Genomic DNA, 26,445 nt, shown 5'->3' with positions numbered 1-26,445 from the left:
AGAAATACACTTGTTAAAGTTACACTAGCTAATTAATCAACGTTAGCTACTATGGAATGCCATTTAAGTCAATATTATATAAATAAATATGGCTATGTAATAAATCCTGAAATAAAGAAATGAGGCAATAAATATATGAATAGAAATATATAAATGAGTCAATATATAAATAAATAGATTTTTATTTCAAAATTGTTTTTCAGAGGACTACATTTATTTATTTCAAGTTTCTTGTATTACATAATGACACATTTCCATTTGGTATATTCAAATCAATGGGGAAACTGCTGCACTGAATCACTGAATTTGAATATAACGAGAAGGGAGCGAACATTTCTGGCGGATGGAAAGGACAGTAGGCTACAAAAGAAAACATTGTTTTCAGATGCCTACAATATCTGATAACCAAAAAAGATTCTCAACATTTTTGAGAGAGGCTGCCAACCTCCGTATGGACTCATCCAGGAAAGCCTGGCTTGAACATCCATTTGATTCAGGTAAGAATTTTCAGTCAAGTTGCTTTATAAAGTAAACAGCATCACTTTTGTATTATATGTATGTTAGCTCTCTAGATGTGTGTTGTATATAACCTAGATTAACATGAAGACACTGTTTGGACACTAGTGATGGCAAAATGTTAGATAAGGTAGCCTGCTACAGTCCTAATGTACAGTGGCCATTTGTGTGTGTTGATAGCAATTGTTTTTGCTAAATAACAGTACAGTAACCTCATGTTTGGTAAGTTAGTCTCATACCTAACCGTTAGAAATAACAAATGCAACCAATAACGTGTATCTTGTTAGTTAATTAAGCTAAACATGTGCAACCCTAGCTACCAATAAATTATATATTAAATTCAGACAGAGGTGATTGGAAGATGTATGACAGCCAGCTGCTTGTGAAAAATCTTTGTTAATGCCCTGAACTGCCCAATTTACAATTTAAGGGCTAGACATTTTAAATTCTTTATTTGTGATTGTTGATTTCTAACTTTGGCAATGTTAGTCTAATTAGATCAGGTGTGTATGCAGTTGAGTATTTCAAATACATGGAATAACTGGGGGTTCCAGAGCAGTTTTGACAACCACTGCAAAAATGACACAAGAGGGTGCAGAGGGAAACACTCTAGATACTTTGAGGGAACAGAGGACCAGACCAGGTCTGTTCTTTGTAATGGTCCCTGCCAGACGGGATTTTTCCGGTTCGTGTTTTCTGTGTGTTCTTGGTTTGTCATGTCCTAATTTGGTCTTTCCTGTTCCCAGTTCAGTTAATCCATTTATTCCTTTCACCTGTGTTTAGCCCTCATCTGTTTCTGTTCTCCTTGCTTGTCTGTGTATTTAGTTCCTGGTCGATCATTGTTGCGTTCTCCTGTCCTGTGTTTCGATGTATCGTTCTTTTGTATCTGTAGTGCATGGCACTCTGTTTGGTTTTCCTGTTGTTCTTATTAAAAGCTCCTTCTTCAACCCTGCATTCGCCCCCATAAACGTGACATTCTTAGGCACAACATGACACAGAACGCCTGGATACAGTTCTTTACATTGCATATCCGCCATACACCTGAAATGTACTGCGTTCCTACTATTATAAATCTGTAGCTAACTTGTACCAGATCTTACAGATAATCAACATTTAGTATATAAACAACCCTGTTTATAATTATATACTACAACAACATTAAGATCTTACTTTCATCACTAATGTAAGTAACTCATTTCACACTAAGTACTAAGAGGGTTTTAATTGTTCTGCTACAGTCTGACAATGTTTCTGATGTTAGATTCTAAGGAAAAGTTATTACCCAAAAATGAGTGTGTTATACCGGTCCAGGCATTCATGTTTCATGTATATAAAAAAAAAAACAGACTAGAACATTAATAATTTTACTGGTTGTTGAGGGTCAGGCTGGTCTTCTGTTGAATCAGAAATTCTGTCAGGCTGTCCACCCAATGCATTTCTGGTAGGTTTTGTTCATGTACTGCTTGATAGATTGTCAGCACTCATTTCAAATTGAACACTGATTTTTAGGGGTCCTCTTCAGCTGTGCTGGGTGATATTTATAAGAATACATGACCTTTTTGGGCCAATATTTTTGCATGTTCCAATAACTGGCTGGTCAGTAAATATAGGTGGGCTGAGTGTTTAGGCAGAATGCAGATCAGCTGCACAACCAGGTGGACAAAGACAGGGGTGACCAGGTGGCCAACCATCACTGTGTAGATCTACAACACAACCAGGTGGACTTTGAGCAGGGACAGCTAGGAGACATCAGGCCAGGTAATCCTAAAACACTGTCCAAGGACTTAGGTTCTCTTAAGATTCAGCAGGACCCCACAGTAATTAGCAGGAGCAGTCCTTAGATCCAAAAGGATACCTAAGAATTAAGACTGACCCTTGTCCCCCGGCACAAACTAGTGCAGCATAAAAACTAAGGACTGTGACAGGGTGGTATTGGAGACTATGCAGTATCCAGGCAATGTTAAGGAATATTTAAATATACAGATGCATGTTTGGTATTAGTAGAAGGACAAGTGGCATGGTTCTTTGAGGATGTTTAACCCAGAATTGCTCTCCGCTGTCAGGACCCACAGTGAAACATCATGATCCCGAACACTGATTGCCAGAATTGTGGACAGCGGGTGGGGCTCCAGGCCAAACTGGAAAGAGGTTGAGAGAAGAATGGCAAACACTGAGACAGACGAGTGACAACCAAACTGAAAGAGATACTGTACAGTTTGTCTGGTTATTACTTGTTTGTCTGGTTATTACCAAATTTCCATAAGCAGCAAGGCCCTTTTTATTTGGCATTCATCAACCCACCCACCGTTAATCTATGCAAATGTTTAAATTTCAGTACTTTATCAGACACTACTATGCAGAGCCATTTATAGTAGTATTTAGGATTAGGTACCTCACTACATGTAAAGTGGGGAGAACAAGAATGTGACACACTGCCGACTTAACATAGGTACTCTTCAACTGTGAGTGACAGAATCTAAAACAAAAATCCAAAAAATCACATTGTATGATTTTTAAGTAATTCATTTGCATTTTATTGCATGACATAAGTATTTGATACATCAGAAAAGCAGAACTTAATATTTGGTACAGAAACCTTTGTTTGCAATTACAGAGATCATAAGTTTCCTGTAGTTCTTGACCAGGTTTGCACACACTGCAGCAGGGATTTTGGCCCACTCCTCCATACAGACCTTCTCCAGATCCTTCAGGTTTCGGGGCTGTTGCTAGGCAATACGGACTTTCAGCTTCCTCCAAAGATTTTCTATTGGGTTCAGGTCTGGAGACTGGCTAGGCCACTCCAGGACCTTGAGATGCTTCTTACGGAGCCAGTCCTTAGTTGCCCTGGCTGTGTGTTTCGGGTCATTGTCATGCTGGAAGACCCAGCCACGACCCATCTTCAATGCTCTTCCTGAGGGAAGGAGGTTGTTGGCCAAGATTTTGCGATACATGGCCCCATCCATCCCCCCTTTAATACGGTGCTGTCGTCCTGTCCCCTTTGCAGAAAAGCATCCCCAAAGAATGATGTTTCCACCTCCATGCATCACGCTTGGGATGGTGTTCTTGGGGTTGTACTCATCCTTCTTCTTCCTCCAAACACAGCGAGTGGAGTTTAGACCAAAAAGCTCTATTTTTGTCCCATCAGACCACATGATCTTCTCCCATTCCTCCTCTGGATCATCCAGATGGTCATTGGCAAACTTCAGATGGGCCTGGACATGCGCTGGCTTGAGCAGGGGGACCTTGCGTGCGCTGCAGGATTTTAATCCATGACGGCATAGTGTGTTACTAATGGTTTTCTTTGAGACTGTGGTCCCAGCTCTCTTCAGGTCATTGACCAGGTCCTGCCGTGTAGTTCTGGGCTGATCCCTCACCCTCCTCGTGATCACTGATGCCCCACGAGGTGAGATCTTGCATGGAGCCCCAGACCGTCATCTTGAACTTCTTCCATTTTCTAATAATTGCGCCAACAGTTGTTGCCTTCTCACCAAGCTGTTTGCCTATTGTCCTTTAGTCCATCCCAGCCTTGTGCTGGTCTACAGTTGTATCCCTGATGTCCTAACACAGCTCACTGGTCTTGGCCATTGTGGAGAGGTTGGAGTCTGTTTGATTGAGTGTGTGGACAGGTGTCTTTTACACAGGTTATGAGTTCAAACAGGTGCAGTTAACACAGGTAATGAGTGGAGAACAGGAGGGCTTCTTCAAGAAAAACTAACAGGTCTGTGAGAGCCGGAATTCCTACTGGTTGGTAGGTGATCAAATACTTATGTCATGCAATAAAATGCAAATGAATTATTTAAAAATCATACAATGTGATTTTCTGGATTTTTAGTTTCTGTCTCTCACAGTTGAAGTGTACCTATGATAAAAATTACAGACTTCTACATGGTTTGTAAGTTGGAAAACCTGTAAAATCGGCAGTGTATCAAATACTTGTTCTCCCCACTGTATACCTTGATACCTAGGGAATCTTAACTAGCAAACAACTGTAAAAACCAGCCTACTCTCTCCCATTTCCTCCAAATACTGGGTGATGTTAGCGGATATATTGTTTTGTTAACATCTTTCAGTCCCAGTACCGTTGCAATGGGCCTTGTCTGTCCTTTGGTAGGCAACGTCAAAGATCTGAAAAACAACAAGATAAGACAATTGAGATTGTTGAGATGGACAGAAACAATAAAGAGAAATAGAGAAATTTAGACAGGTGAATTAGATATGTTTTGATAGCCTGTTATTTTACCACGTAAGTTGCCTGAGAACATTCTAATTTCGAAAATAGTCACAGGAGAAATAGTTACAGGAGAAGGAGAAAAGATCAACCAATTTGGAAGCTGGGGATGGTTAGGTACCCGAGGTGTTATGATATTACATTTTGCCATCACACCAGTAAACATCCCTTCTCTTACAGTGACATGGGACCTATGGAGACCACAAACAGTCTGGACACCCATTTACCATCCAATCCAAATCACAGCACCCTGTGCAGGACACTTAACCAACATGTAATCTTCAGTCCCATGACCGACCAGGCCCGACCTTGCTTAGCTTCAGAGGCAAAACCCAGCAGTGGGATGCAGAGAACTTCCATAGACATATAGACAGCACTTCTTCAGTTTGCCATGTTTGTCATTCTCACTAATATTCAACTAATCATATATTCTACAGTTATAGGTAAAGGAGAATCCAAGTCAATGCCCTTTCTTACTGCCTGACAAACACACCTGTAGTAAAAGAAATTGGAGTCTTGTCTGATCTCTCCCACAAGGCAACATTCATAATAAAAGCAGGACATACATTTTGTGTAAACTAAGCTTACACCGTAAGCCTCCGTTCCTTATACAGAAGGGTTGGTGGTTACCTGCCATGCTGAACATTATTGCCTGTCACACCTCCAACGGTGTTAGAGTACGTCTGACCCAGAACGCAGAGAGATCACACAGACCACGTAAGGTAGATTCAAAAATAAAGGTTTTAATGGAGAGCCAGGGTTGTATGAGAAAACAGTGTAGGCAGGTCCGAAGCTGGGGGAGAGCTGACGGTGAAGGCTGGGTGGTGAGGCCAGGAGCTAGTAGGCGCAGCAGAGGAAGCAGCAGGTCTGAGCAGGTAACAGGAGAGAAACACAGGGTAAGTACAAACACAGGGAACAAAGGCAAAAAATGGAGCACACGGATGATAATAGCAAGTAACTAGAACTAAGAGCCAAGTACCACATGGGTAGTAGATAACGAACTGGCGCCGAAGAGGTGATCAGCCCGGGTTTAAATATTGCTGGAGTGAATCATGTGGATGAGGTGCAGCTGCGAAGAATGGCTCTGCAGTGAAGACTCTGCCACGCCCCTTGCCCTACTCAACACACCCCCAGCACTCCAGGTGGAAAAACAAAACAGGGACCGAACCACCTGACTCAGGGCGGAGGGGAAGCAACCCGTAACAGGACCCCCCCCTCAACGGACGCCTCCCGGCGTCCTTCCAGGCCCCGGCTTGCCAGGGTGAGCACGATGGAAGTCCCTCACCAGCTGCAGATCCAAGATAAGACTCCTGGAGATCCAGGAGCGCTCCTCCGGCCCATAGCCCTCCCAGTCGACCAGATACTGGAGCCCCCTACCACGCCGCCGAACGTCCAGAAGGCGGCGGACGGTATAGGCCGGGTGGTTGTCGATCATGCGAACGGGAGGCGGAGGGTCCCCAGGCGGGCACAAGGGACTGGAAGAGACCGGTTTTAGGTGCGAGACATGGAAGGTGGGATGACACCTCATAGCCCGCGGCAACTTCAGCCGCACAGCGGAGGGATTAATAATCGAGTCAATGACGAATGGGCCCAGATACCGGGGTGCAAGCTTGCGTGAGTCAGTCCGCAGGGGAATGTTCCTGGAGGACAGCCACACCTCCTGCCCAGGCTGGTACTGGGGAGCCGGGGTCCTGCGACGGTCCGCCGACCTCTTGTTCTGCTCCGTAGTCCAGAGCAACGCATCCCGGGCGTCGCTCCACACTTGACGACACCGACGTAAGTTCTCCTGGACCGAGGGGACAGCCAATTCCTTTTCTTGCTCAGGGAACAGAGGAGGTTGATACCCCAAAGAAGCCTCGAAAGGGGACAGACCGGTAGCAGAGGTGGTCAGGGAATTGTGGGCGTACTCGATCCAGGGAAGATGTTTAGCCCAGGAGGATGGATGCTGAGCCACCACGCAGCGAAGAGACGCTTCCAGGTCCTGATTTGCTCTTTCGGTCTGGCCGTTAGTTTGCGGGTGGAATCCTGAGGAGAGACTCACAGTAGCCCCAAGAGCAGAACAAAAATCCTTCCAGACTTGAGAAACGAATTGTGGGCCCCTGTCCGAAACAATGTCCACAGGTATTCCATGGGGACGGAATACATGTAAGACTAAGAGGTCCGCTGCCTCACTGGCAGTCGGTAGTTTTGGTAATGCAACATAGTGAGCAGATTTAGAGAACCTGTCCACAATCGTGAGTATTGTATCATTACCTTCGGACACGGGGAGACCAGTGACAAAGTCCAGGGCTATGTGGGACCAAGGACGACTTGGAACCGTCAGAGGTTGTAGCAGACCCGAGGGAGACTGGTGGGATGCTTTCCCTCGGGCACAGGTGGTACAGGCTGCCACGAAAGCTCGGACATCAGCTACTGCTGATGGCCACCAGAAATGCCTTTTTAACAACGTAAGGGTACGCTGCCTCCCTGGATGGCAGGCGAAACGGGATGAATGGACCCACTGCAACACTTCAGACCGCACGGATACAGGGACATAGAGCCGGCCAGGCGGCCCGTCGGCTGGTCCGGGGTCTGAGTCTTGGGCAGCCTTGACCAGAGACTCAATCTCCCAGCGAACTCTGGCCACTACGCAGGTAGGGGGCAGGATGGACTCCGGTACGCTGGGCTCCTCAGAGATGGAGAACTAGCGGGACAAGGCATCAGGTTTAACATTGCGAGAACCAGGACGGTAAGTAAGAGTAAAGTTGAACCTGCTGAAGAAGAGAGACCATCTGGCTTGGCGGGAGTTGAGACTCTTTGCAGACTGAGCAAAGGCCAGGTTCTTGTGGTCGGTCCATACTATAAAAGGCTGCTCCGCCCCCTCCAGCCAATGCCGCCATTCCTCTAGCGCCAGTTTGACGGCCAACAATTCACGGTTACCGACGTCGTAATGCCTCTCGGCTGGAGACAACTTCCTAGAAAAAAAAGCACAAGGGTGGAGTTTTTGGTCCGTGGGGGAGCGTTGCGACAGCACCGCTCCAACACCTGAGTCCGAGGCATCCACTTCCACAACAAAAGGTAAAGAGGAATCAGGGTGGATGAGCACCGGGGAGGTGGAAAACAGTCCTTTTAGGGTACACATGGCTTGGTCAGCTTCAGGAGACCACACAAACGGAACTTTAGGTGAGGTGAGTTTTGTGAGGGGAGCTACTACCTGACTAAAGCCCTGGATGAATCGCCTGTAGAAATTTGCAAAACCAAGGAAACGTTGTAGATGTTTGCGAGACTGGGGAACGGGCCATTCAGTTACTGCCTTAATCTTGTTGGGGTCTGCCGAAACCTGTCCCTTCTCAATGATGAACCCAAGAAAGGGAACAGACTCACGGTGGAACTCACACTTCTCAGCTTTAACAAAAAGCTTGTTTTCCAACAGACGTTGCAGGACTAGACGGACGTGTGTGACATGTTCAGTGAGTGACTTAGAGAAAACCAGTATATCGTCCAGGTAGACGAAAACAAAACGATTTAACATGTCTCGTAAAACATCATTTACCATAGCTTGGAATACTGCTGGTGCATTCGTGAGACCAAAGGGCATTACCAAATACTCAAAGTGTCCAAGTGGTGTGTTGAAAGCTGTTTTCCACTCATCTCCTTGCTGAATCCTGACGAGATGATAGGCATTGCGCAGATCCAGTTTGGAGAAGACCGTGGCACCCTGCAGTGGTTCAAAAGCAGAATTGATCAGTGGCAAAGGGTATTTATTCTTTACAGTGATGTTGTTCAATCCACGGAAATCAATACAGGGGCGTAGCATCTTGTCCTTTTTCTCCACGAAAAAGAACCCCGCCCCTACAGGTGATGTTGAGGGGCGAACGATGCCTGCAGCCAGGGACTCCCCGATGTATTTCTCCATAGCCTCTCTCTCTAGTCTGGACAGGTTGTAGAGTCGGCTGGCAGGCAAGGGGGCTCCTGGAAATAGTTCAATCGCACAGTCATAGGGTCTATGGGGTGGCAGAGATGTGGCTTTCACCTTGCTAAACACTTCCGATAGATCCAGATAATCCTTGGGGACAGAGGACAAATCGGGCAGGTTCTCTGATGCAGTCGGGGTTTTCACGTTGGGAGGGATAGCCGAACCGAGACAAGTGGAATGACAAAAACTGCTCCAACTACTGATGGTTTTGTGTTGCCAGTCTATGTGAGGATTGTGTAACTTTAGCCAAGGAAAACCGAGAATGAGAGGAGATGCGGAGGCAGACACAACTTTGAGGGTGATTTCTTCTCTGTGATTGCCGGAGAGAATGAGAGTAACTGGAATGGTTTGGTGGGTAACCGTAGTCAAACACTGATCGTCAATGGTTGTGACTTTGATAGGGGATGGGAGTGATTCGAGGGGAATGTCAGCCTGTTTAGCCAAATTCAAGTCAATGAAATTATCTTCCGCCCCCGAATCGATGAGGGCCGTCAACGGCAGTGATAACATACCTAATTGGAGTGTGGCAGGGAGTGACATACGAGGGGATGTGGGTTCGGTTACAGGGATGGGGCTCACTAGTGTACCCACTCTCACTAACGAGCCTCCTCTTTTGGGCGTACAGGACAGGCAGCAAGGAAATGGGAGGAGTTGCCACAGTACAGGCACTCACCTGCCTGTCGGCGTCGTACGCGTTCGGCTGGGGATAGCCGAGCCCGGCCCAATTGCATGGGTTCCTCTTCGTCCCCTGCAGCGGAGACGGGTGCGGCCGAGGGAACACTGTGTGGGGGTGATGAACCGGGCCTTGGTGCCCTGGAAACCCTAGTAGGAACGGGTGCGTGTCCGCTCTTCTCCCGTCTCCTTTCTCGGATCCTGTTGTCAATCTTAATGGCCAAGGAAACAAGACCGTGCAGGTTGCTAGGTTCATCGCTAAGAGCTAGCTCATCTTGAACTGAGTGATTAAGTCCATGCGTAAACACTCCCCGTAGTGCCTCGTCGTTCCAGTTTGAATCAGCCGCTAATGTCCAAAAGTCAATAGAGTACTCAGCCACGCTCCGTGTACCCTGTCTAAGGTCCAACAATCTCTTGGACGCGTTTCCGACATGGTCTGGGTGGTCGAAAACGGTACGTAAACGTGTGGAAAACTCAGAAAAGGTTAACCCGGAGAGGTGTTGATTGGTACACATAGCTTCTGCCCACACTAGTGCCTTTCCCCTGAGTAACCCCAGTGTGTAGTGTACCTTAGATGCTTCTGAGGCAAAAGACAGCGGCCTTTGTTGGAAGACGAGACCGCATTGAAGCAGAAATCCTCGGCACTTGTTCAATTCCCCAGAGAACGGCTCGGGAGACGTCACCGGGGGTTCCCGGGCATGTGGTGTAGCATCCACGGCTACGGAAGCTGGTTGAGAGGGGGGAGAACTAGGAGCACTGGGAAGAAACAGAGTGGCAATTTGAGAAGAAAGCTGAGCAACTTGCTGGCATAATTGTTGGTTGGTCTCCAGTAATTTGTGGATCAACTGGTCGTGTTGTCCTAACAGAGCTCCCTGATTTTTGATGGCTCGAAACATGCCTTCATCGTCTGAAAAACGTGAATCCTCTGCAGGGTCCATGGCCAGTTCGTTCTGTTAGAGTACGTCTGACCCAGAACGCAGAGAGATCACACAGACCACGTAAGGTAGATTCAAAAATAAAGGTTTTAATGGAGAGCCAGGGTTGTATGAGAAAACAGTGTAGGCAGGTCCGAAGCTGGGGGAGAGCTGACGGTGAAGGCTGGGTGGTGAGGCCAGGAGCTAGTAGGCGCAGCAGAGGAAGCAGCAGGTCTGAGCAGGTAACAGGAGAGAAACACAGGGTAAGTACAAACACAGGGAACAAAGGCAAAAAATGGAGCACACGGATGATAATAGCAAGTAACTAGAACTAAGAGCCAAGTACCACATGGGTAGTAGATAACGAACTGGCGCCGAAGAGGTGATCAGCCCGGGTTTAAATATTGCTGGAGTGAATCATGTGGATGAGGTGGAGCTGCGAAGAATGGCTCTGCAGTGAAGACTCTGCCACGCCCCTTGCCCTACTGAACACACCCCCAGCACTCCAGGTGGAAAAACAAAACAGGGACCGAACCACCTGACTCAGGGCGGAGGGGAAGCAACCCATAACAAACGGTGCCTATAGAGCAGCTACAGTTAGTGGAAACCGCTTTTTCTTCACTTATCCTGGTACATCTATATCCTAGTGCCACTAGTAGTGGTGAACATAAAAATACAGAAATACATCTGTAAACTAGTCAGAAATTCAACCAATTGGCTAAGAATCAAGGCAAATTAGTCAATTTAGGCTATATCAAGGTACATGTTACTGGTAGCATTTTTTATTACTATCATTTAGGTATGACACTAACTTAGCAAACATGAGGTTACAGTACTGTTATTTAGCAAAAACAATTGCTAACAACACACAAGTAGTAGCTGCATTAGGACTGTAGTATAGCTACTGTATCTAACATTTTGCCATCACTCGTGTCCAGTGACATGATAATTTGGTTTACATACAACATACATCTGGATAGCTAACATACATATAATAAAAAAGTAATAATGTTTACAAAGCAACTTTACCTAAAGCTCTTACCTGAATCAAATGGAGTGCAAGACAGGCTGATGTGCAAATTCAGTGATTCAGTGCTGCTGTTGCTTTGGGATAACCACGCCCCACTAATTGTGAGATAACCACGCCCCACTAATTTGAATATACCAAATGGAAATGTGTCATTATGAAATAAATGTGTCATTATGAAATACAAGTCACTAGAAGAATGAAAATGAGTCCTTTGAAAAACATCATTTTGAAACAAAACCTATTTATGTATTCACTCATTTATATATTTATTGCTTCATTTCTTTATTTCAGGATTTATTTCATAGCCATATTTATTTATTCATACATTATTTAACTTAAATAATTTCCTGACAACAGAGCTGAAATCCTGAACGTTAGCAGAGTTGACATTACTTTTGCTAAACCTAGCCACCATCGTGTAAAAAACATAAAAAACAAATACATGCGAGTACTCTGTTATATTAATTATATATTAATTTTTACCATATGAACGCTAGCTATCTAGTCGCATTAGCACTGACTTTGTTACACAAAAATAGCACTGCATAAATAAACTCAAACGTTAGGGTTAGCTATCTTTCACTGCAAAAAATATCATATGTGGCTGATTTGTTATGTTTGCTCTATTATGCTTTCCAAAGTCAGTTTTTCTGCTATAGGCTACACCAGTTCAGGCATTTTCGGTGGAGTAGGCTTAGTCCACAAAAAATAAACTGGGTATTGTCATCATAGAAAAAGATAATAATGAGGCTGATGTTTGTTGGAACGTCAGTTTAGAGAATTGTGAAAGCAACGTCAGCATTCTTACCCCTCGTCTCAGCCATGCATCTCTCTGCATTCTTCTTTCCCACGTCTTTCTCACAAATATGACATACAATGTTGATTGGCTATGTACTTGATGTATAAACAATCTAATTAATCTGCGGGTGGGACATTGAGCAATACAAGCAGAAACCTTTCAGAGAGATGCGGCTGCCAGAGAAGCGCATGTTAATTAAGTCTTTTATCAGCAGTTACATCAGACAAAAGAACGATTCCAATTATTGTAAAAAAGTATGAATATCGCATCCAATTACTACTACCAACATTGCTGCTAATTTACAGTGTTATGTATATTATTGCATTATCCTCCTGCTATATTTTTGCTGGGTGTACATTTTTCTTCTTAAATTCTCACTATGTAGCTGAACCATTCATAAGCTTAATGCAGTTATTGCTCTTCATATGTATCTATAATATTCAATAACTCTACCTTTTGCTGCTAGTTTACACTGCTATGTATATTACTGCCATATTTTCCATATCAAAATGTTCAAATACGACCCAGATTGCAGTTATATCAATAATACTACCTAGATTGCTGCTAGTTTACAGTACTTTTGCTGTCATTGTACAGTGTTATGTATATTGTTGCTTAATTGTATTATTATTTTCTGTCTAGCTATAATTTTGCTCAAATATTCTTCTACTTAACTCTCACTACGTAGTTGTCAGATGCCATGGCAACTAACTGCAATAATTGAGTGACATTGTGTGACATTTTGCAGGATGACAGTTGTTCGGTGCATTTGACAAATAAACATGGAAACTATCCGACACCGCCAAGTAGCACCACAGACTGTGTTGTAACTTTCGTTGTAACAGTTAATTGAAATTATTGATTAGAAATGTACTTGTTTACATATTATTCATTTGATGTATTGATACATGGACAAGGACAATAAGATAGATGTGTATGTAATGATTAAACTATAACTACATAATGCATTGCGAGAAGAGAAACAAAACAATGGCGTTGGAGTTATTATTTGAGAAGCTACGTGTAGTTATATCAGACTGTCCTGGAGCTCACTGATGCCCTGATCCAGGTCTGAGAGGAGATCCCCCAAGACACCATCCGCAGTCTAATCAGGAGCATGCCCAGATGTTGTTGGTAGTGCATACAGGCACGTGGGGGCCATACACACTACTGAGTCACATTATGAGTTGCCATGATGAAATTCACACAAGTTGGAACAGCCTGGGATTTCACATGTTTACTTTCATTTTCGGTATGAGTTTAAATCCAGCCCTCTATCGGTTGGTGATTATGGTTTCCGTTGACCGCATTGTTAAGTCATTTTGTTCTCAACAAATTACACAATGTACGGTAAAGATTTTGATCTTTAATATATTTTGCTCCCGATGTGTGATTTGTGTGTCCCCTTTATTTGTTGTACTATAAATAGGGTTACAGTTATTTGCAGATTATTACATGATGTTTTTATTTATATTTTATGCAGCATCCCAACTTTTTTGGGAGGCTTAGTCGTCTTACTTACATTGAAATCTGGAGGTAAAGCTACATTTCTTAACTACCCTCAGCTACATACTTGGGTCTTTAGTACAGCCCTGGTCTTACGTCACAAGATTTCTATTCTGCCTATGATCTTTTCTTTCAATAATATAAACCATTTCTGGAAGCCCTTCACATTAGCTGCCATCACACTCATAAAGCTCTGCCTCTGAGAATGGTTTCATCTTCAAATTTGAGTAGCTTGACAGGTGTTGGTGAGTAGAGACGAGGTAATAGCATGCATCCTTATAACACACCAGTGCTGATGGAAACAAAGACCGACATGTGATTGTCCATCTTTACGTATTCTGTCTTACACTCAAGTTATGTGGTAGTAAGATATGTATTTTACTTTGTTGTTTGACTAATAAATATGTTTTCCTTGTTTGCAGAGCTACAATGGATTGTACAGGTATGTATATAACCGGTTGCAGGCCTACCACTTCTCTAAATCATGCGTACACTACCGTTCAAAAGTTTGTGGTCACTTAGAAATGTCCTTGTTGAAAATACTCATGAAATTATTCTGAATAGGAAATATAGTTATTGACAAGGTTAGAAATAAAAAAATTTCATTGAAATATTAATTGTGTCCTTCCAACAATACTTTCATCAAAGAATCCACCATTTACAACCTTGGAGACCTTTGGCATTCCAGTTGTCAATTTGTTGAGATAATCTGAAGATATTTCACCCCATGCATCTTGAAGCTCCTCCAAAAGCTCTGCTTTGGGTCATTGTCTTGTTGTAGAAGGAAATTGGCTCCAAAACGCCATCTACAGGGTATGGCATGGCTTTGCAAAATGCAATGATAGCCTTTCTTCTTCCCTTTTACATTGTAGAAATCTTCCACTTTACCACCACCAATGCGCCCCTCAGACCATCACATTGCCTCCACCATGCTTGACAGATGGCGTCAAGCACTCCTCCAGCATCTTTTCATTTAGTCTGTGTCTCACAAATGTAGTTTTTTGTTTGATTTGAATACCTCAAATTTAGAATTGTCTGTCCATAATACCTTTTTCTAACCTTCCTCTGTCCAGTTTCTGTGTTCTTTTGACCATCTTAATCTTTTCTTTTTATTGGCCAGTCTGAGATTTTCTTTGCAACTCTGCCTAGAAGGCCAGCAGGCCGGAGTTGCCTCTTTACTGTAGATGTTGAGACTGGTGTTTGGCGGGATTTAATACAAATATAACGTAATTCTAAACATTTCTCTTTAGCTATGCAAATTTTGCAAACTTATTCAGCATTTTAAAAGTAGCTTTTCTATATAATTATTGTTGCAACAATATGTTTTGACAATAGTTAAGTAGTTTTAGTCAAACAGGAATCACAAGTGACATCTTAACGAAAGGAAACGCCCATCATCATATGTCCATAAGTACTAGCTAATGACACTAGAGTGATACTAGATTGTTCCGCCTTTTTTCTGAAACCCCTTGGGCCATTTCATTCTTCATAGATGACGTGCATTCCAGCCCTAAGGAGATCACCCTACTATATTGAAGATGTTCACCTAATTTCTGATAGTGTTTTAATTTGTGAAGCTGAGCATCACTTTTCATCTTAGGCAGCCCGGGAAAAGAGTTTCCATGGCCCAAAAATACCTGGCTGGGAGTAACACAGATGATGCCTTAGTAATAATTGGATATATCACAGAATTGACATTGACTTTTCTTAAATGTATGGTAAATTCTCCCTTTTGAACACATTGAATAAAACAGTTCTAGATAGTGTTTTATATCTCTACATTTCCTTTCGGTGTCTCCTTAGGAATGGTGACATTTTATGTGCATCGTTTGGGCAGAACCCTGGATGTGCATTTGGCCAGGCGTCTTGTCATTAAAGGAGGCTGTATTCAGGTGAACACAGTAGAGGAATGTGATTATGTCTTGGCTGTCTGCCCCATCGTCTCACGTGCTGAGACTGATATTGAAGAAGCACTGAGGCAACTACCAGGTATTTTAGTCAGGACAGATCTAAAATAGATGGGAAAATAGACTAATAATTTACATCATAAATAGGTGACGTGTGCTGTTTTCCTTCTAACAGGTGGTAAACATGTCATTCTGGTATTGCTGCATCACACATACAATAAAGAAGAGATGGTCCCCGACAGTGGAAGAATTGTGACCAGGAGTAATGTAATACTCACAGTGGACTGTCTGTTCCATGAGAGCCAGGGAGGATTACTGGAGTGTCCTCACAATGATGCAGCAATCAAAGATATTTGGAGAAAGATATGTTTTCAGGTATTAAATCACCACCTTGAATCTAACTCATAATACTATGGCTGCATTTATACAGGCAGCCTAATTCAAAGTTCTTTACTAATTGGTCTTTTGACCAATCACATCAGATCTTTTTCAGTGACGGTCAATTGCTCAAAAGAGCAGTTTGTGAAAAACAATATCAGAATTGGGATGTTTCTCTGAAAGCTTGGATTAAGTTTACAAATCCCATTTTGCGAGACTCCCCTGCTCTGTGTACTTTGAACAGGATGTACTGAAAATTCTGACGCCATGTTGGTTTTCCGATTGTTTTTATTTCTAGGCGCCGTCTCACTCGAACTTCTGCGGCAACAATCATCGTAAGTCCATCATTAGCAAAACTTTATCCTGCAACATTAACACAGTCATGTGAAAAAATATGTACAAACCCTGGTCTTTTTTTTCATGTTTTGACATGGTTGGATATGTAATCTGTATATGTAATTTTCAAAGAATATACTTTGCAATCAATTACTTCAAAATGCAATTTCATAGCCCATAGTTTTAAAAAAGGGACACCCCTAGCTTCTATAGCTGGTGTTGCCCCCTTTTCTTGAAATAACATAATGTAACCATATGTTATAACTGTCTATTAGTCTCTTACATCAGCTGGGAAAATATTTTGCCCACTCTTTTTTACACTACTTGTCCCATTATGTTTGAGGACTATTTGGTATGCACAACCCACCTCAAGGCCTTCTACTTTGCAATTCCATAACCCTCCATTTTCTTCATTTTGAGCCACTGTTATAGTTTCGCTCATGGTTAACTCAATGTTGACAAGTTTGCCAGGCCCTTAGACAAGAAAGTAAATTCTTTATGGTTGGTATGAGGTTCTTTTGTTCGAAAGCAGTGTTTCGTTTCGCCAAACAACTCTACCTTTGTTTTGGACTTTACCCAGGTTTTGTCTGGAAAACATTAGTTGTGTCTTGATTCACTTTTTTAAGAGCAAAGACATCTTCCTTCTTGACCTCTCATGTTGGCCAAGTTAGTGCAGTCTCTTTCTGACAGTTGACTTATGCACTTTAAAATTGATAGTGGCAAGAGACCTACAGTATACACCGATCAGCCATGACATTATGACCACCTACTTAATATTGTGTAGGTCCCTCTTTTGCCGCCAAAACAGCCCTAACCTGTCGCTGAATGGCTTCCACTAGACCTGAAGGTGTGCTGTGGTGTCTGGCACCAAAGAGTTAGCAGTAGATCCTTAAATGCCCATTGTAGGTGCCTTCGGCTTTGGACAGGGGTCAGCATGGACACCCTGACTTGTCTGCGGCTACACAGCCCCATACGCAACAAACTGCAATGCACTGTGTGTCCTGACCCATTTCTATCAGTACCAGCATAAATATTTTCAGCAATTTGAGCTACAGTAGCTCATCTGTTGGATCGGACCACACGGGCCAGCCTTCGCTGTCCACATGCACCATGCCCCTGTCGCTGGTTCACCGCTTATCCTTACTTGGAACACTTTTGATAAGAACTCACCACTGCAGACTGGGTAAGGACACTCTTACCCAGTCGTCTAGCCATCACAATTCCGCCCTTGTCAAAGTCACTCTGTGTCACGTTGTAGTGGTGGAGAGGAGGAACCAGGCACAGGCAGGATGGCATTCGATGTAGACTTTTAATATAAACAAGCACTGAATACAAAAACAACTGAATGAAAGCCAATGGCTGAAGTTACTCAGCAAAATGAAACTCACCACTGACGAGTGACATGTAGAAACAATAACCGACAGGTGAGGGGAGCAGAGGAGAAACCCTTAAACACATACTGATGACATAATTGGGACAAGGTGTGTGTGATGATGGGAGACAAGACAATGAGTCCGGAGTGAGTTCATGGAGTGACGGGAACCGGGAGAGCATGGCACGATGGCATCACTGTACCGTGTCACTCAGATCCTTACGCTTGCCCATTTTTCCTGCTTCTAACATTCAATTTTGAGGACAGAATATTCACTTGCTGCCTAATATATCCCCCCCACTGACAGGTGCAGTGATACTGAGATTTTCAGTGTTATTCACCTGACTGAATAACAAAGTCTCTAAGGACCCCAGGATAACATGATAACATATATATGTATCAACCATAACATTATGACCACTGACAGGTGAGGTCTTGGGCTGAATTTGGTGGAATAACCTGTCCTATGTAGATTCCCAGTGGACTGAGATTCCCTTCATTTCTACATGATCCACTGGAGAGTGGAATTATGTACTTGAAAATATGGTTTTAGCCATTTTATGTGATGGTAAATGTAGGGTTGTACTTCCTCAAAAGGAAATTATTTATTTTTATTGCATGAATGGTGACATTGTGTTTCGTATTTGTTAAATTGGGTTACCTTTATCAATGAATGTGGTTGGACTTCAGCTCAACTATCCATATGTCCAAATCTGTAAAAAAAAGGTGTACTTCGTTTTTCACATGACTGAATCTATTCCCTTCCATATATTTTGGGGCAGTGAATATGTTTTTATTTTTAACTTTATACTGTTATTACTACAGTATGCAGTTAAATTATACATTCTAATATTTTGTTTGGGGGCGCTGTATCTGTATAAAAGTTGGTTACACAATGTAGAAATAACAACACTTTTTATAGAATGTCTCCTTATATTATGATACCAAAAGTAGAATAATTGGCTTCACAGGTGTTTCTGGTTAGTCAGATGTTTTGTCACATTCTTGTGTGTAGGTATTTATGAGGGCTGTAAATGTGTAGTGTTTATTTTATTCTAGGCTTAGCATTTGCCTCTGCTAGTGGTGACTGTCAACAGACCAAAAAAAAAAAAGCGTTAATTAGGCTGAAAGAATCTGAAAAAAATGAATGTAACAAAGCTAAAACCTTAGGTATAAAAAAAACGAGAGTTTGGAACATAATTGAAAAGAAACAAAGCATTAAGGTTTTCAATCTCAAATGGCTGGGTAGACCAAGTGAGAGCTGAAGAGTGGATGACCAAATAATGCTTACTATAATGAAAAACCTTCAACTGCCTAAAAGATCAGGAACACTCTATTTTAAGGTAGATGTATCAGCCACCAATATCTGCAGAGAAAGTTACAGAACTCCTGCATAATAACATGTTCCACCTAACATGAATATTTATATCAATTATATTTTAAAGGCATTTTTAAACTGTCAACAGTGTGTAAATTCTAGGAAGATGTGTAATGAATGGGGAAAGGGAGAGGGAGAGAGGCTGGTTCCAATCACGGAGCAGGCGGTTTATAAGGGAGACTAACTCCAAGTAGGGCAAGGCGAAGGACGGTCGTACAGGCTAGGGTCAGAATCACGAGATACGAAACAATACAAAATCACATGGCTAGAGACGAAGTCGAAGAGCAGATCAGGCGATGGTCAAAACACGAGAATCAATATCAGGATAACACTAGGCAACGGCGAAAAGAGAAGGCTCAGTAAGGAATGATGGATTGACAAACAATACCTCACAAAGGGCAGGGAGAACTGAACCAAACTAAATAGGGGCATAAACTAGACACAGGTGGAGGCACAGGTGCTCAGAATGAGGGTGATTGGGATCTGATGACTGGGGTGTGTTCGTGTGCTGTGGAGTTAGGGGTGCGTTCATGAGAGGTGGAGCGCGGAAGCGGGTCTACGCCGGCGGAGGACGTCACAAGATGTCAAACTTCTACAACATTATTTTACTCTTGTTTTCTTTAGATATGGGAGGGATTTTCTATTTATTTAAAACTACATTGGATATAAAAAAGTCCACACATCTTTTGTGATGTAAAAGAATGAGACAAAGACAAATCATGTCAGAACTTTTTCCACTTTGAATGTGACCTATAATGTGAACAATTCAATTGAAAAATAAAAACCTTACAATAACCTGGTTGTATAAGTGTGCACACCCTCTTATAACTGGGGATGTGGCTGTGTTCAGAATTAACCAATCACATTCAAACTCATGTTAAATAGAAGTCATTACACACCTGCCATCATTTAAAGTGACTCTGATTAATCACAAATAAAGTTCAGCTGTTCTTGTAGGATTTTCCTTACATTTTCTTAGTTGCATCTCAGAGCAAAAGCCATGGTCCGCAGAGAGCTTCCATAGCATCAGAGGGATCTTGTGGTTGAAAGATATCAGTCAGGAGAAGGGTGCAAAATAATTTCCAAAGCATTAGATATAACATGGAACACATTGAAGACAGTCATCATCAAGTTGACAAAATATGGCACAACAGAGACATTACCAAGCACTGGATATCCCACCAAAATGTATGAAAAAAGAGAAGAAAACTGGTCTAGGAGGCTTCCAATGTAACAACAATCTCCCATATTCTTCATATGAATGGGCTATTGGGTAGGGTTGCAAGATGGAAGGCTTTTCTTACAAAGAAAAACATCCAAGCCCGGCTGAAATTTGCAAAAACAAACATCAAATCCCCCAAAATCATGTGGGAAAATGTGTTATGGTCTGATGAAACGTTGAACTTTTTGGCTATAATTTTAAAAGGTATGTTTGGTGCAAAAACAACACTGCACATCACCCAAATAACACCATACCCACAGTGAAGCATGGTGGTGGAAGCATCATGCTTTGGGGCTGTTTTTCTTCAGCTGGAACCAGAGATGGGTGGAGGGAATTATGAACAGTTCCAAATACCAGGCAATTTTGGCACAAAACCTTCAGGCGTCCATTACAAAGCTGAAGGTGAAGTTTATCTTTCAGCAAGACAACAACCCAAAGCACACATCCAAATCCACAAAAGCATGGCTTCACCAGAAGAAGATTAAAGTTTTGGAATGGCCCAGCCAGAGCCCAGACCTGAATCCAATTAAACATCTGTGGGGAGATCTGAAGGGGGCTGTGCACAGGAGATCTGACAGATTTGGAGTGCTTTTGCAAAGAAGAGTGGGCAAATATTGCCAAGTCAAGATGTGCCATGCTAATAGACTCCTACCCAAAAAGATTGAGTGCTGTAATAAAATGAAAAGGTGCTTCAACAAATTATTAGTTGAAGGGTGTGCACACTTATGCAACCAGGTTATTATGAGTTTTTTATTTTACCCCCTCAAAGATTTCAGTTAGTTTTTCAGTTGAATTGTTCACATCATAGTTCACATTAAAGGTGGAAAAAGTTCTGACATGATTTATCTTTTTCTCATTCTTTTACATCTCAAGAACTTGGCATTTTAACAGAGGGGTGTAAAGTTTTTATATCCACTATTGCTATTTATCTTTTAAATTGAACATGCATGTGCTTTCTCAGATAGGTTGTTTGAATTTTAAAATGGAATAAATGGAATAACTATTTAACTAATGTTTGAACAGAAACAAAGATTTGTACTGTATAGCTAACTAACAATGTTTTTACTTTAATTTTGCAGGTTGCTGGATATTTGGAATTAATTCGATGATTCTTACTTCTATTGTTATTCTTTTGGTGCTGTTTAGTATCATTGACATAGCTGGCAGTAAAAATAAGACTTCTTAGTGGGAATAAAACTTTTGTTAATAGCCGGCAGCACTAACCCGATGCTGTTGGCTCAAATTCAGCTTATGGTTATATTCCAAACCACTTTAAAATGGTTTCTTCGGTTTTGATTATTTAACTGTGATAATATCAACATCTTTGTTACGGTTACTTATGAGCAAAGACAAAGCAACTTTAAATATTTGAACTTATGTTTCTCCACTCCTAATAACATTTTCTATTTGAAAAGTTGTCGCAACAACACCACATCATCTTGGGGAGAGTCAAAGTTTGAGTCATGTCCTCTGATGCTTGTCTTGTCAAACTGCTGGTCATAAAATTTGAATATCATCAAAAAGTTGATTTATTTCAGTAATTCCTTTCAAAAAGTGAAACTTGTATATCATATTCATTCATTCCACACAGACTGATATTATTTCAAGTGTTTTTTTCTTTTAATTGTGGTGACTATTACTGACAACTAATGAAAATTCCAAATTCAGTATCTCATAAAAATTTAATATTACTTAAGACCAATACAAAAAAAGGATTTGGAGAAATTTTGGGGCTCCTTTTGCCTGAATTACTGCAGCAATGAGGCATGGCATGGAGTCGATCAGTCTGTGGCAATGCTCAGGTGTTATGAGAGCCCAGGTTGCTCTGATAGTGGCCTTCAGCTCTTCTGCATTGTTGGGTCTGGCATATCTTCCTCTTCACAATACCCCATAGATTTTCTATAGGGTTAAGGTCAGGCGAGTTTGCTGGCCAATTAAGAACAGGGATACCATGGTCCTTAAACCAGGTACTGGTAGCTTTGGCACTGTGTGCAGGTGCAAGTCCTGTTGGAAAATGAAATCTACATCTCCATAAAGTTGGTCAGGAAGCATGAAGTGCTCTAAAACCTTCTGATAGACGGCTGCATTGACCTTGGACCTCAGAAAACACAGTGGACCAACACCAGCAGATGACATGGCACCCCAAACCATCACTGACTGTGGAAATTTACACTGGACTTCAAGCAACGTGGATTCTGTGCCTCTCATCTCTTCCTCCAGACACTGGGACCTTGATTTCCAAAGGAAATGCAAAATTTACTTTCATCAGAGAACATAACTTTAGCAGCAGTCCAGTCCTTTTTGTCTTTAGCCCAGGCGAGACGCTTCTGACGCTGTGTCTTGTTCAAGAGTGGCTTGACACAAGGAATGCGACAGCTGAGCAGCCAGCCTCTTTAGCACTGACCTTTTGTGTCTTGCCCTCCTTATGCAAGGTGTCAGTGGTTTTCTTTTGGACAGCTGTCAAGTCAGCAGTCTTCCCCATGATTGTGTAGCCTACAGAACTAGACTGAGAGACCATTTAAAGGCCTTTGCAGGTGTTTTGAGTTAATTAGCTGATTGGAGTGTGGCACCAGGTGTCTTCAGTATTGAACCCTTTCACAATATTCTAATTTTCTAAAATACTGAATTTGGGGTTTTCATTAGTTAGCCAGTTATAATCATCAAACTTTAAAGAAAAAAACACTTGAAATATATCAGTCTGTGTGGAATGAATGTATACATTATACAAGTTTCACTTTTTGAATGGAATTACTGAAATAAATAAACTTTTTGATGATATTCTAATTTTATGACCAGCACCTGTACTGCTTGTTCAATCAGAATGTATTTATTAGCACGCATACTGAAGAAGAAGGCATTACCTTGCTAACAGAAAGATAGTGCTTTCATGCATTTGACCTAGCACAAGAAATACCTAGACCACCCCTGCCCACCATCCAAACCATTCATCATACTAAGCCAATTTGCACCACCCTAAACTGGCACTACTTTTTGCTGCAACCGGGTGTTGAACACCAGAGTGCTTTAATCAGTATTTTTGCACTTTAGGAGACTTAAGTACACATGGACAAAAATATTACTTGTCATGTTAAGGAGGCTCTAGTATTAAAAATGTTGCTAGCTGGGCTTGTAAGCTATACCGTTAAATGTTACTGTGAGTACAGCTACTACTCTTTAGCTTGTTAGATTATTATACTGATGCTCTGTTCACATGTGTTGGTTAATACACATGTCCTGGAATTTCAATAACAACTGGCTTTACTTGCATTAGAATATGGTTCTTAAATAAACTGTATCTCTCCCTATAAATCAGACAGTTGTCACATTTTCTCAACAAATGCAGACACACAGATGTCACACAGATGCCAGGTTGGACACACACACACACACACAACACAACACAACGCACAATAATAATAAACCACAGGCTCTCTTTCAAATGACACTATAAAAGCCTTTATTGAAGTGACATGGGAGAGGATAAAAGAGTCCGATTGGTTGTGGCTTGCAGCTGTCAAGTCCCTGCAAGTCTGGCCTGCCGTGCCAGTGGAATCCAATGCCCTCTCACCCTCATTTGTAAGAAGGCCAAGTGTTTGGGATTATTGGCCCAAATGTGACATTGTTTTGTTCTGTCTTGTGAGTTTGTTTCTGTTTTATTCCATGTAAGTTATTTTATGAAACGTCCTCCGTTCTCCTTGGGCATGTGTACTGCCTCATCTCTCCAACGTTACCGAAGCCTCCTTCTGTGTGCACAAAACACATCAGAGACATATAAAGAATATGAAGTCAATGCACATGGAAACATGCATAAAGAAATGCAGAACGTCTTCAACCCATTGCACATTTTAGTGTTCTAAAACTGCACAAAGGCCTACAGTCTATAGACCAAAAGAGTAGCAAAGAGTTTTGTTAGGAGGTACATTGATTTTGAGAGTATATGGTAAAGCTAACATTTTTCAACGAAGGCCGTATTAGTGCCAAAAATAGTCAGTGCATTTACAGTACAGGTCAGTATAGCTCTAGTCAGAATTCCCCATCTGTAAGGGGGGTTCATAATAAGGTACAACAACTGTTATAGTGAATACATCGGACAACCAATGGGTGCAACCAATAATGAGGTAGAACAGAAAACCAGCAGCCACTGGACCTTGGAGGTAAGAATTGAAAACACCTGGGCTATACTTTACTAGCCAAGACCTAGAATGTAATGCCAATACAATGTAAATCAGAATATGCTCATCAGAGAGATACAGGCAGAACTAATTGCACACATTTTGAATTGTCTGAAAATATCCTAAATAGCCTATATCTGTATCAAATAATTGTTTCTTTTAACTGTAAGAATTCACCCACACAAAAAAAGATCTGGAATCCTCTCAGTAGAGCTAGGTGATTGTTTTCTTTTAAATATTTGTATTGAAAATCTAGACTGAGCTTTCACCTTTTATCTGGAGATCTACAAAATTTACTGAAATGAAAAGACTTTCAGATCTTCTCAGATCTACTTCATAGTTTTAAGAGCATTAAACAATCGGTTAATAAGGACTTCTGCAACTTGGAATCCTTTTGGAAAAAGGCCAAACATCGATGAAGATTAAGTGGTAAGAAAATAATAAAAATAATTTTCTACAAAGTTCTGTTCATTGCCCTCTCTACTGTACCAGCTTTATGCAATGTAGAATCTGACTGACTTCAGCAAGTTAAACATGTCCATGTTCCATCTCTAAATCAGTCCCCTTTAAGACTGGCACTGTTTAATGCGCAGTCTCTAACAAACAAAACTCTTACCTAGGACTTTCTGCTTGACAGAAACTCGGCACAGAATTGATGATTTCTACATTCTAAATGAAACATGTCCATCTGGCTGTTACTATCTCCTATTACTATCTAGAAAAGGGCCTGTCCATGGCAGGGGTGGTGGTCTGGCTGTTTTCCACAAAGATAGTTTTTTCCTGAAATGTTGCCTGTCCTACCTGGCTTATCATTTGACTGAATGGCTTTTAAATTGAAGCCTTTCACAGTTATACTTATCAAATGCTGTCTCATAACTTCTGAGTTCTGAGCTAATCACATTTCTGTGTTTTCTAAGTGACACCTGCTACTATTCTGGAATTCATATTAAAAATGAAATCTTCCAGCGGCCCTCTTGACCCTATTCCAACATCACTATTTAAAAAAGGCTCAGCCACTCTCATTGATTTTGTTACTTGTTTGTTCAAGTCCCTGCACATTGGGCAGGTGCCGTCACTTTTCAAGATGGCAGCAATCTCCCCCTTGCTCAAGAAACCTTTCCTAGACCCAGACATCCACATCTCCCCCATGTCTGTCTAATGTGGGTCTTAAAGAACATATTTTTTCACCCAAAGAACATTTCTGATGCAGAAAAGCTGATCCATTCATTTGTTTTCTCCAGAATTGATTATGGGACTACAGTACTAGGGGGACTGCCAGCAAATAAAATTCAGCAAAACAGTGCTGCAAGGATCCTGAGACAGTCAAATAAATCTGCCCAAATCACACCTCTCCATGCTGACCTTCATGGGCTTCCTGTCCCTCAAAAAATATACTTTTAGTGTATGAAACTATTAATGGTATGAGACCTGTCTACTTACACCAATCAGCCATAACATTATGACCACAAGCCTAAAATTGTGTGGGTCCCCCTTTTGCAAAATGGGACGTACATAATACTAAGCAGGTGGTCATAATGTTATGGCTGATCACTGTATGTTGCCTTCTATACATTTGGGGCAGTGAATATGTTTTTATTTTAAACTATGCTCTTATTACTATTCTATTACATTCTAATAAATTTTCTTGGTGGGAGGTGTATCTGTATACAAACTTGTTTCACAATTTAGACCCTCTCGTTCACCGGGGTAAACTCCAACACATGGCGGCAGAGCTGGGGAGCTATAAGCAAACCCACACCAGCCCACCGCCTCTCACCATGGGCAACTCCAGAGAGGTGAAGAGTCCATCCTCTCTCAAGGAGTGTGGTTCCAGAGCCCAAGCCGTGCGTAGAGGTGATCCCGACTACCTGTAGTCGGAACCTCTCAACCTCACGCACGATCTCAGGCTCCTTCCCCACCAGCGAGGTGACGTTCCACGTCCCTAGAGCTAGTTTCCATGTCCAGGGATCGGGTTGTCTAGGCCCCCGCCTTCGACTGCCACCCAATCCTCTCCACACTGGCCCCTTATGTTCCCTCCTGTGGGTGGTGAGCCCACGGGA

At 42.0% G+C, this 26,445-nt stretch overlaps 1 protein-coding gene and 1 long non-coding RNA gene across 3 annotated transcripts in view; one reads left to right on the top strand and one right to left on the bottom strand.

The window, feature by feature from the left end:
- LOC105009559 overlaps window positions 1-21,725 on the top strand; it is a 49,365-nt gene extending 27,640 nt beyond the window's left edge. Inside the window, exons 5-6 of one of the 2 annotated variants that reach the window (XM_034287765.1) lie at window positions 16,204-16,240; window positions 21,293-21,725. In XM_034287765.1, coding sequence (XP_034143656.1) covers window positions 16,204-16,240; window positions 21,293-21,399 — 144 coding nt within the window. In that variant the 3' untranslated portion in view covers window positions 21,400-21,725. The remainder of the gene's footprint in view (window positions 1-16,203; window positions 16,241-21,292) is intronic. The other variant, XM_034287764.1, reaches the window with a different exon arrangement.
- On the bottom strand, window positions 10,376-10,859 carry LOC117593291. The gene is made up of 2 exons (XR_004574731.1): window positions 10,632-10,859; window positions 10,376-10,519 (listed from the first exon to the last, which is right to left on the bottom strand). It is a non-coding gene; the product is annotated as an uncharacterized LOC117593291 (long non-coding RNA).
- Window positions 21,726-26,445: the final 4,720 nt, after the last annotated feature.

Source organism: Esox lucius, chromosome 18 (assembly GCF_011004845.1).
Source record: "Esox lucius isolate fEsoLuc1 chromosome 18, fEsoLuc1.pri, whole genome shotgun sequence".
Taxonomy (NCBI): Eukaryota; Metazoa; Chordata; class Actinopteri; order Esociformes; family Esocidae; genus Esox; species Esox lucius.
Note: the sequence above shows the minus strand (reverse complement) of the source record. Positions and strands in the feature narration are given on the sequence as shown.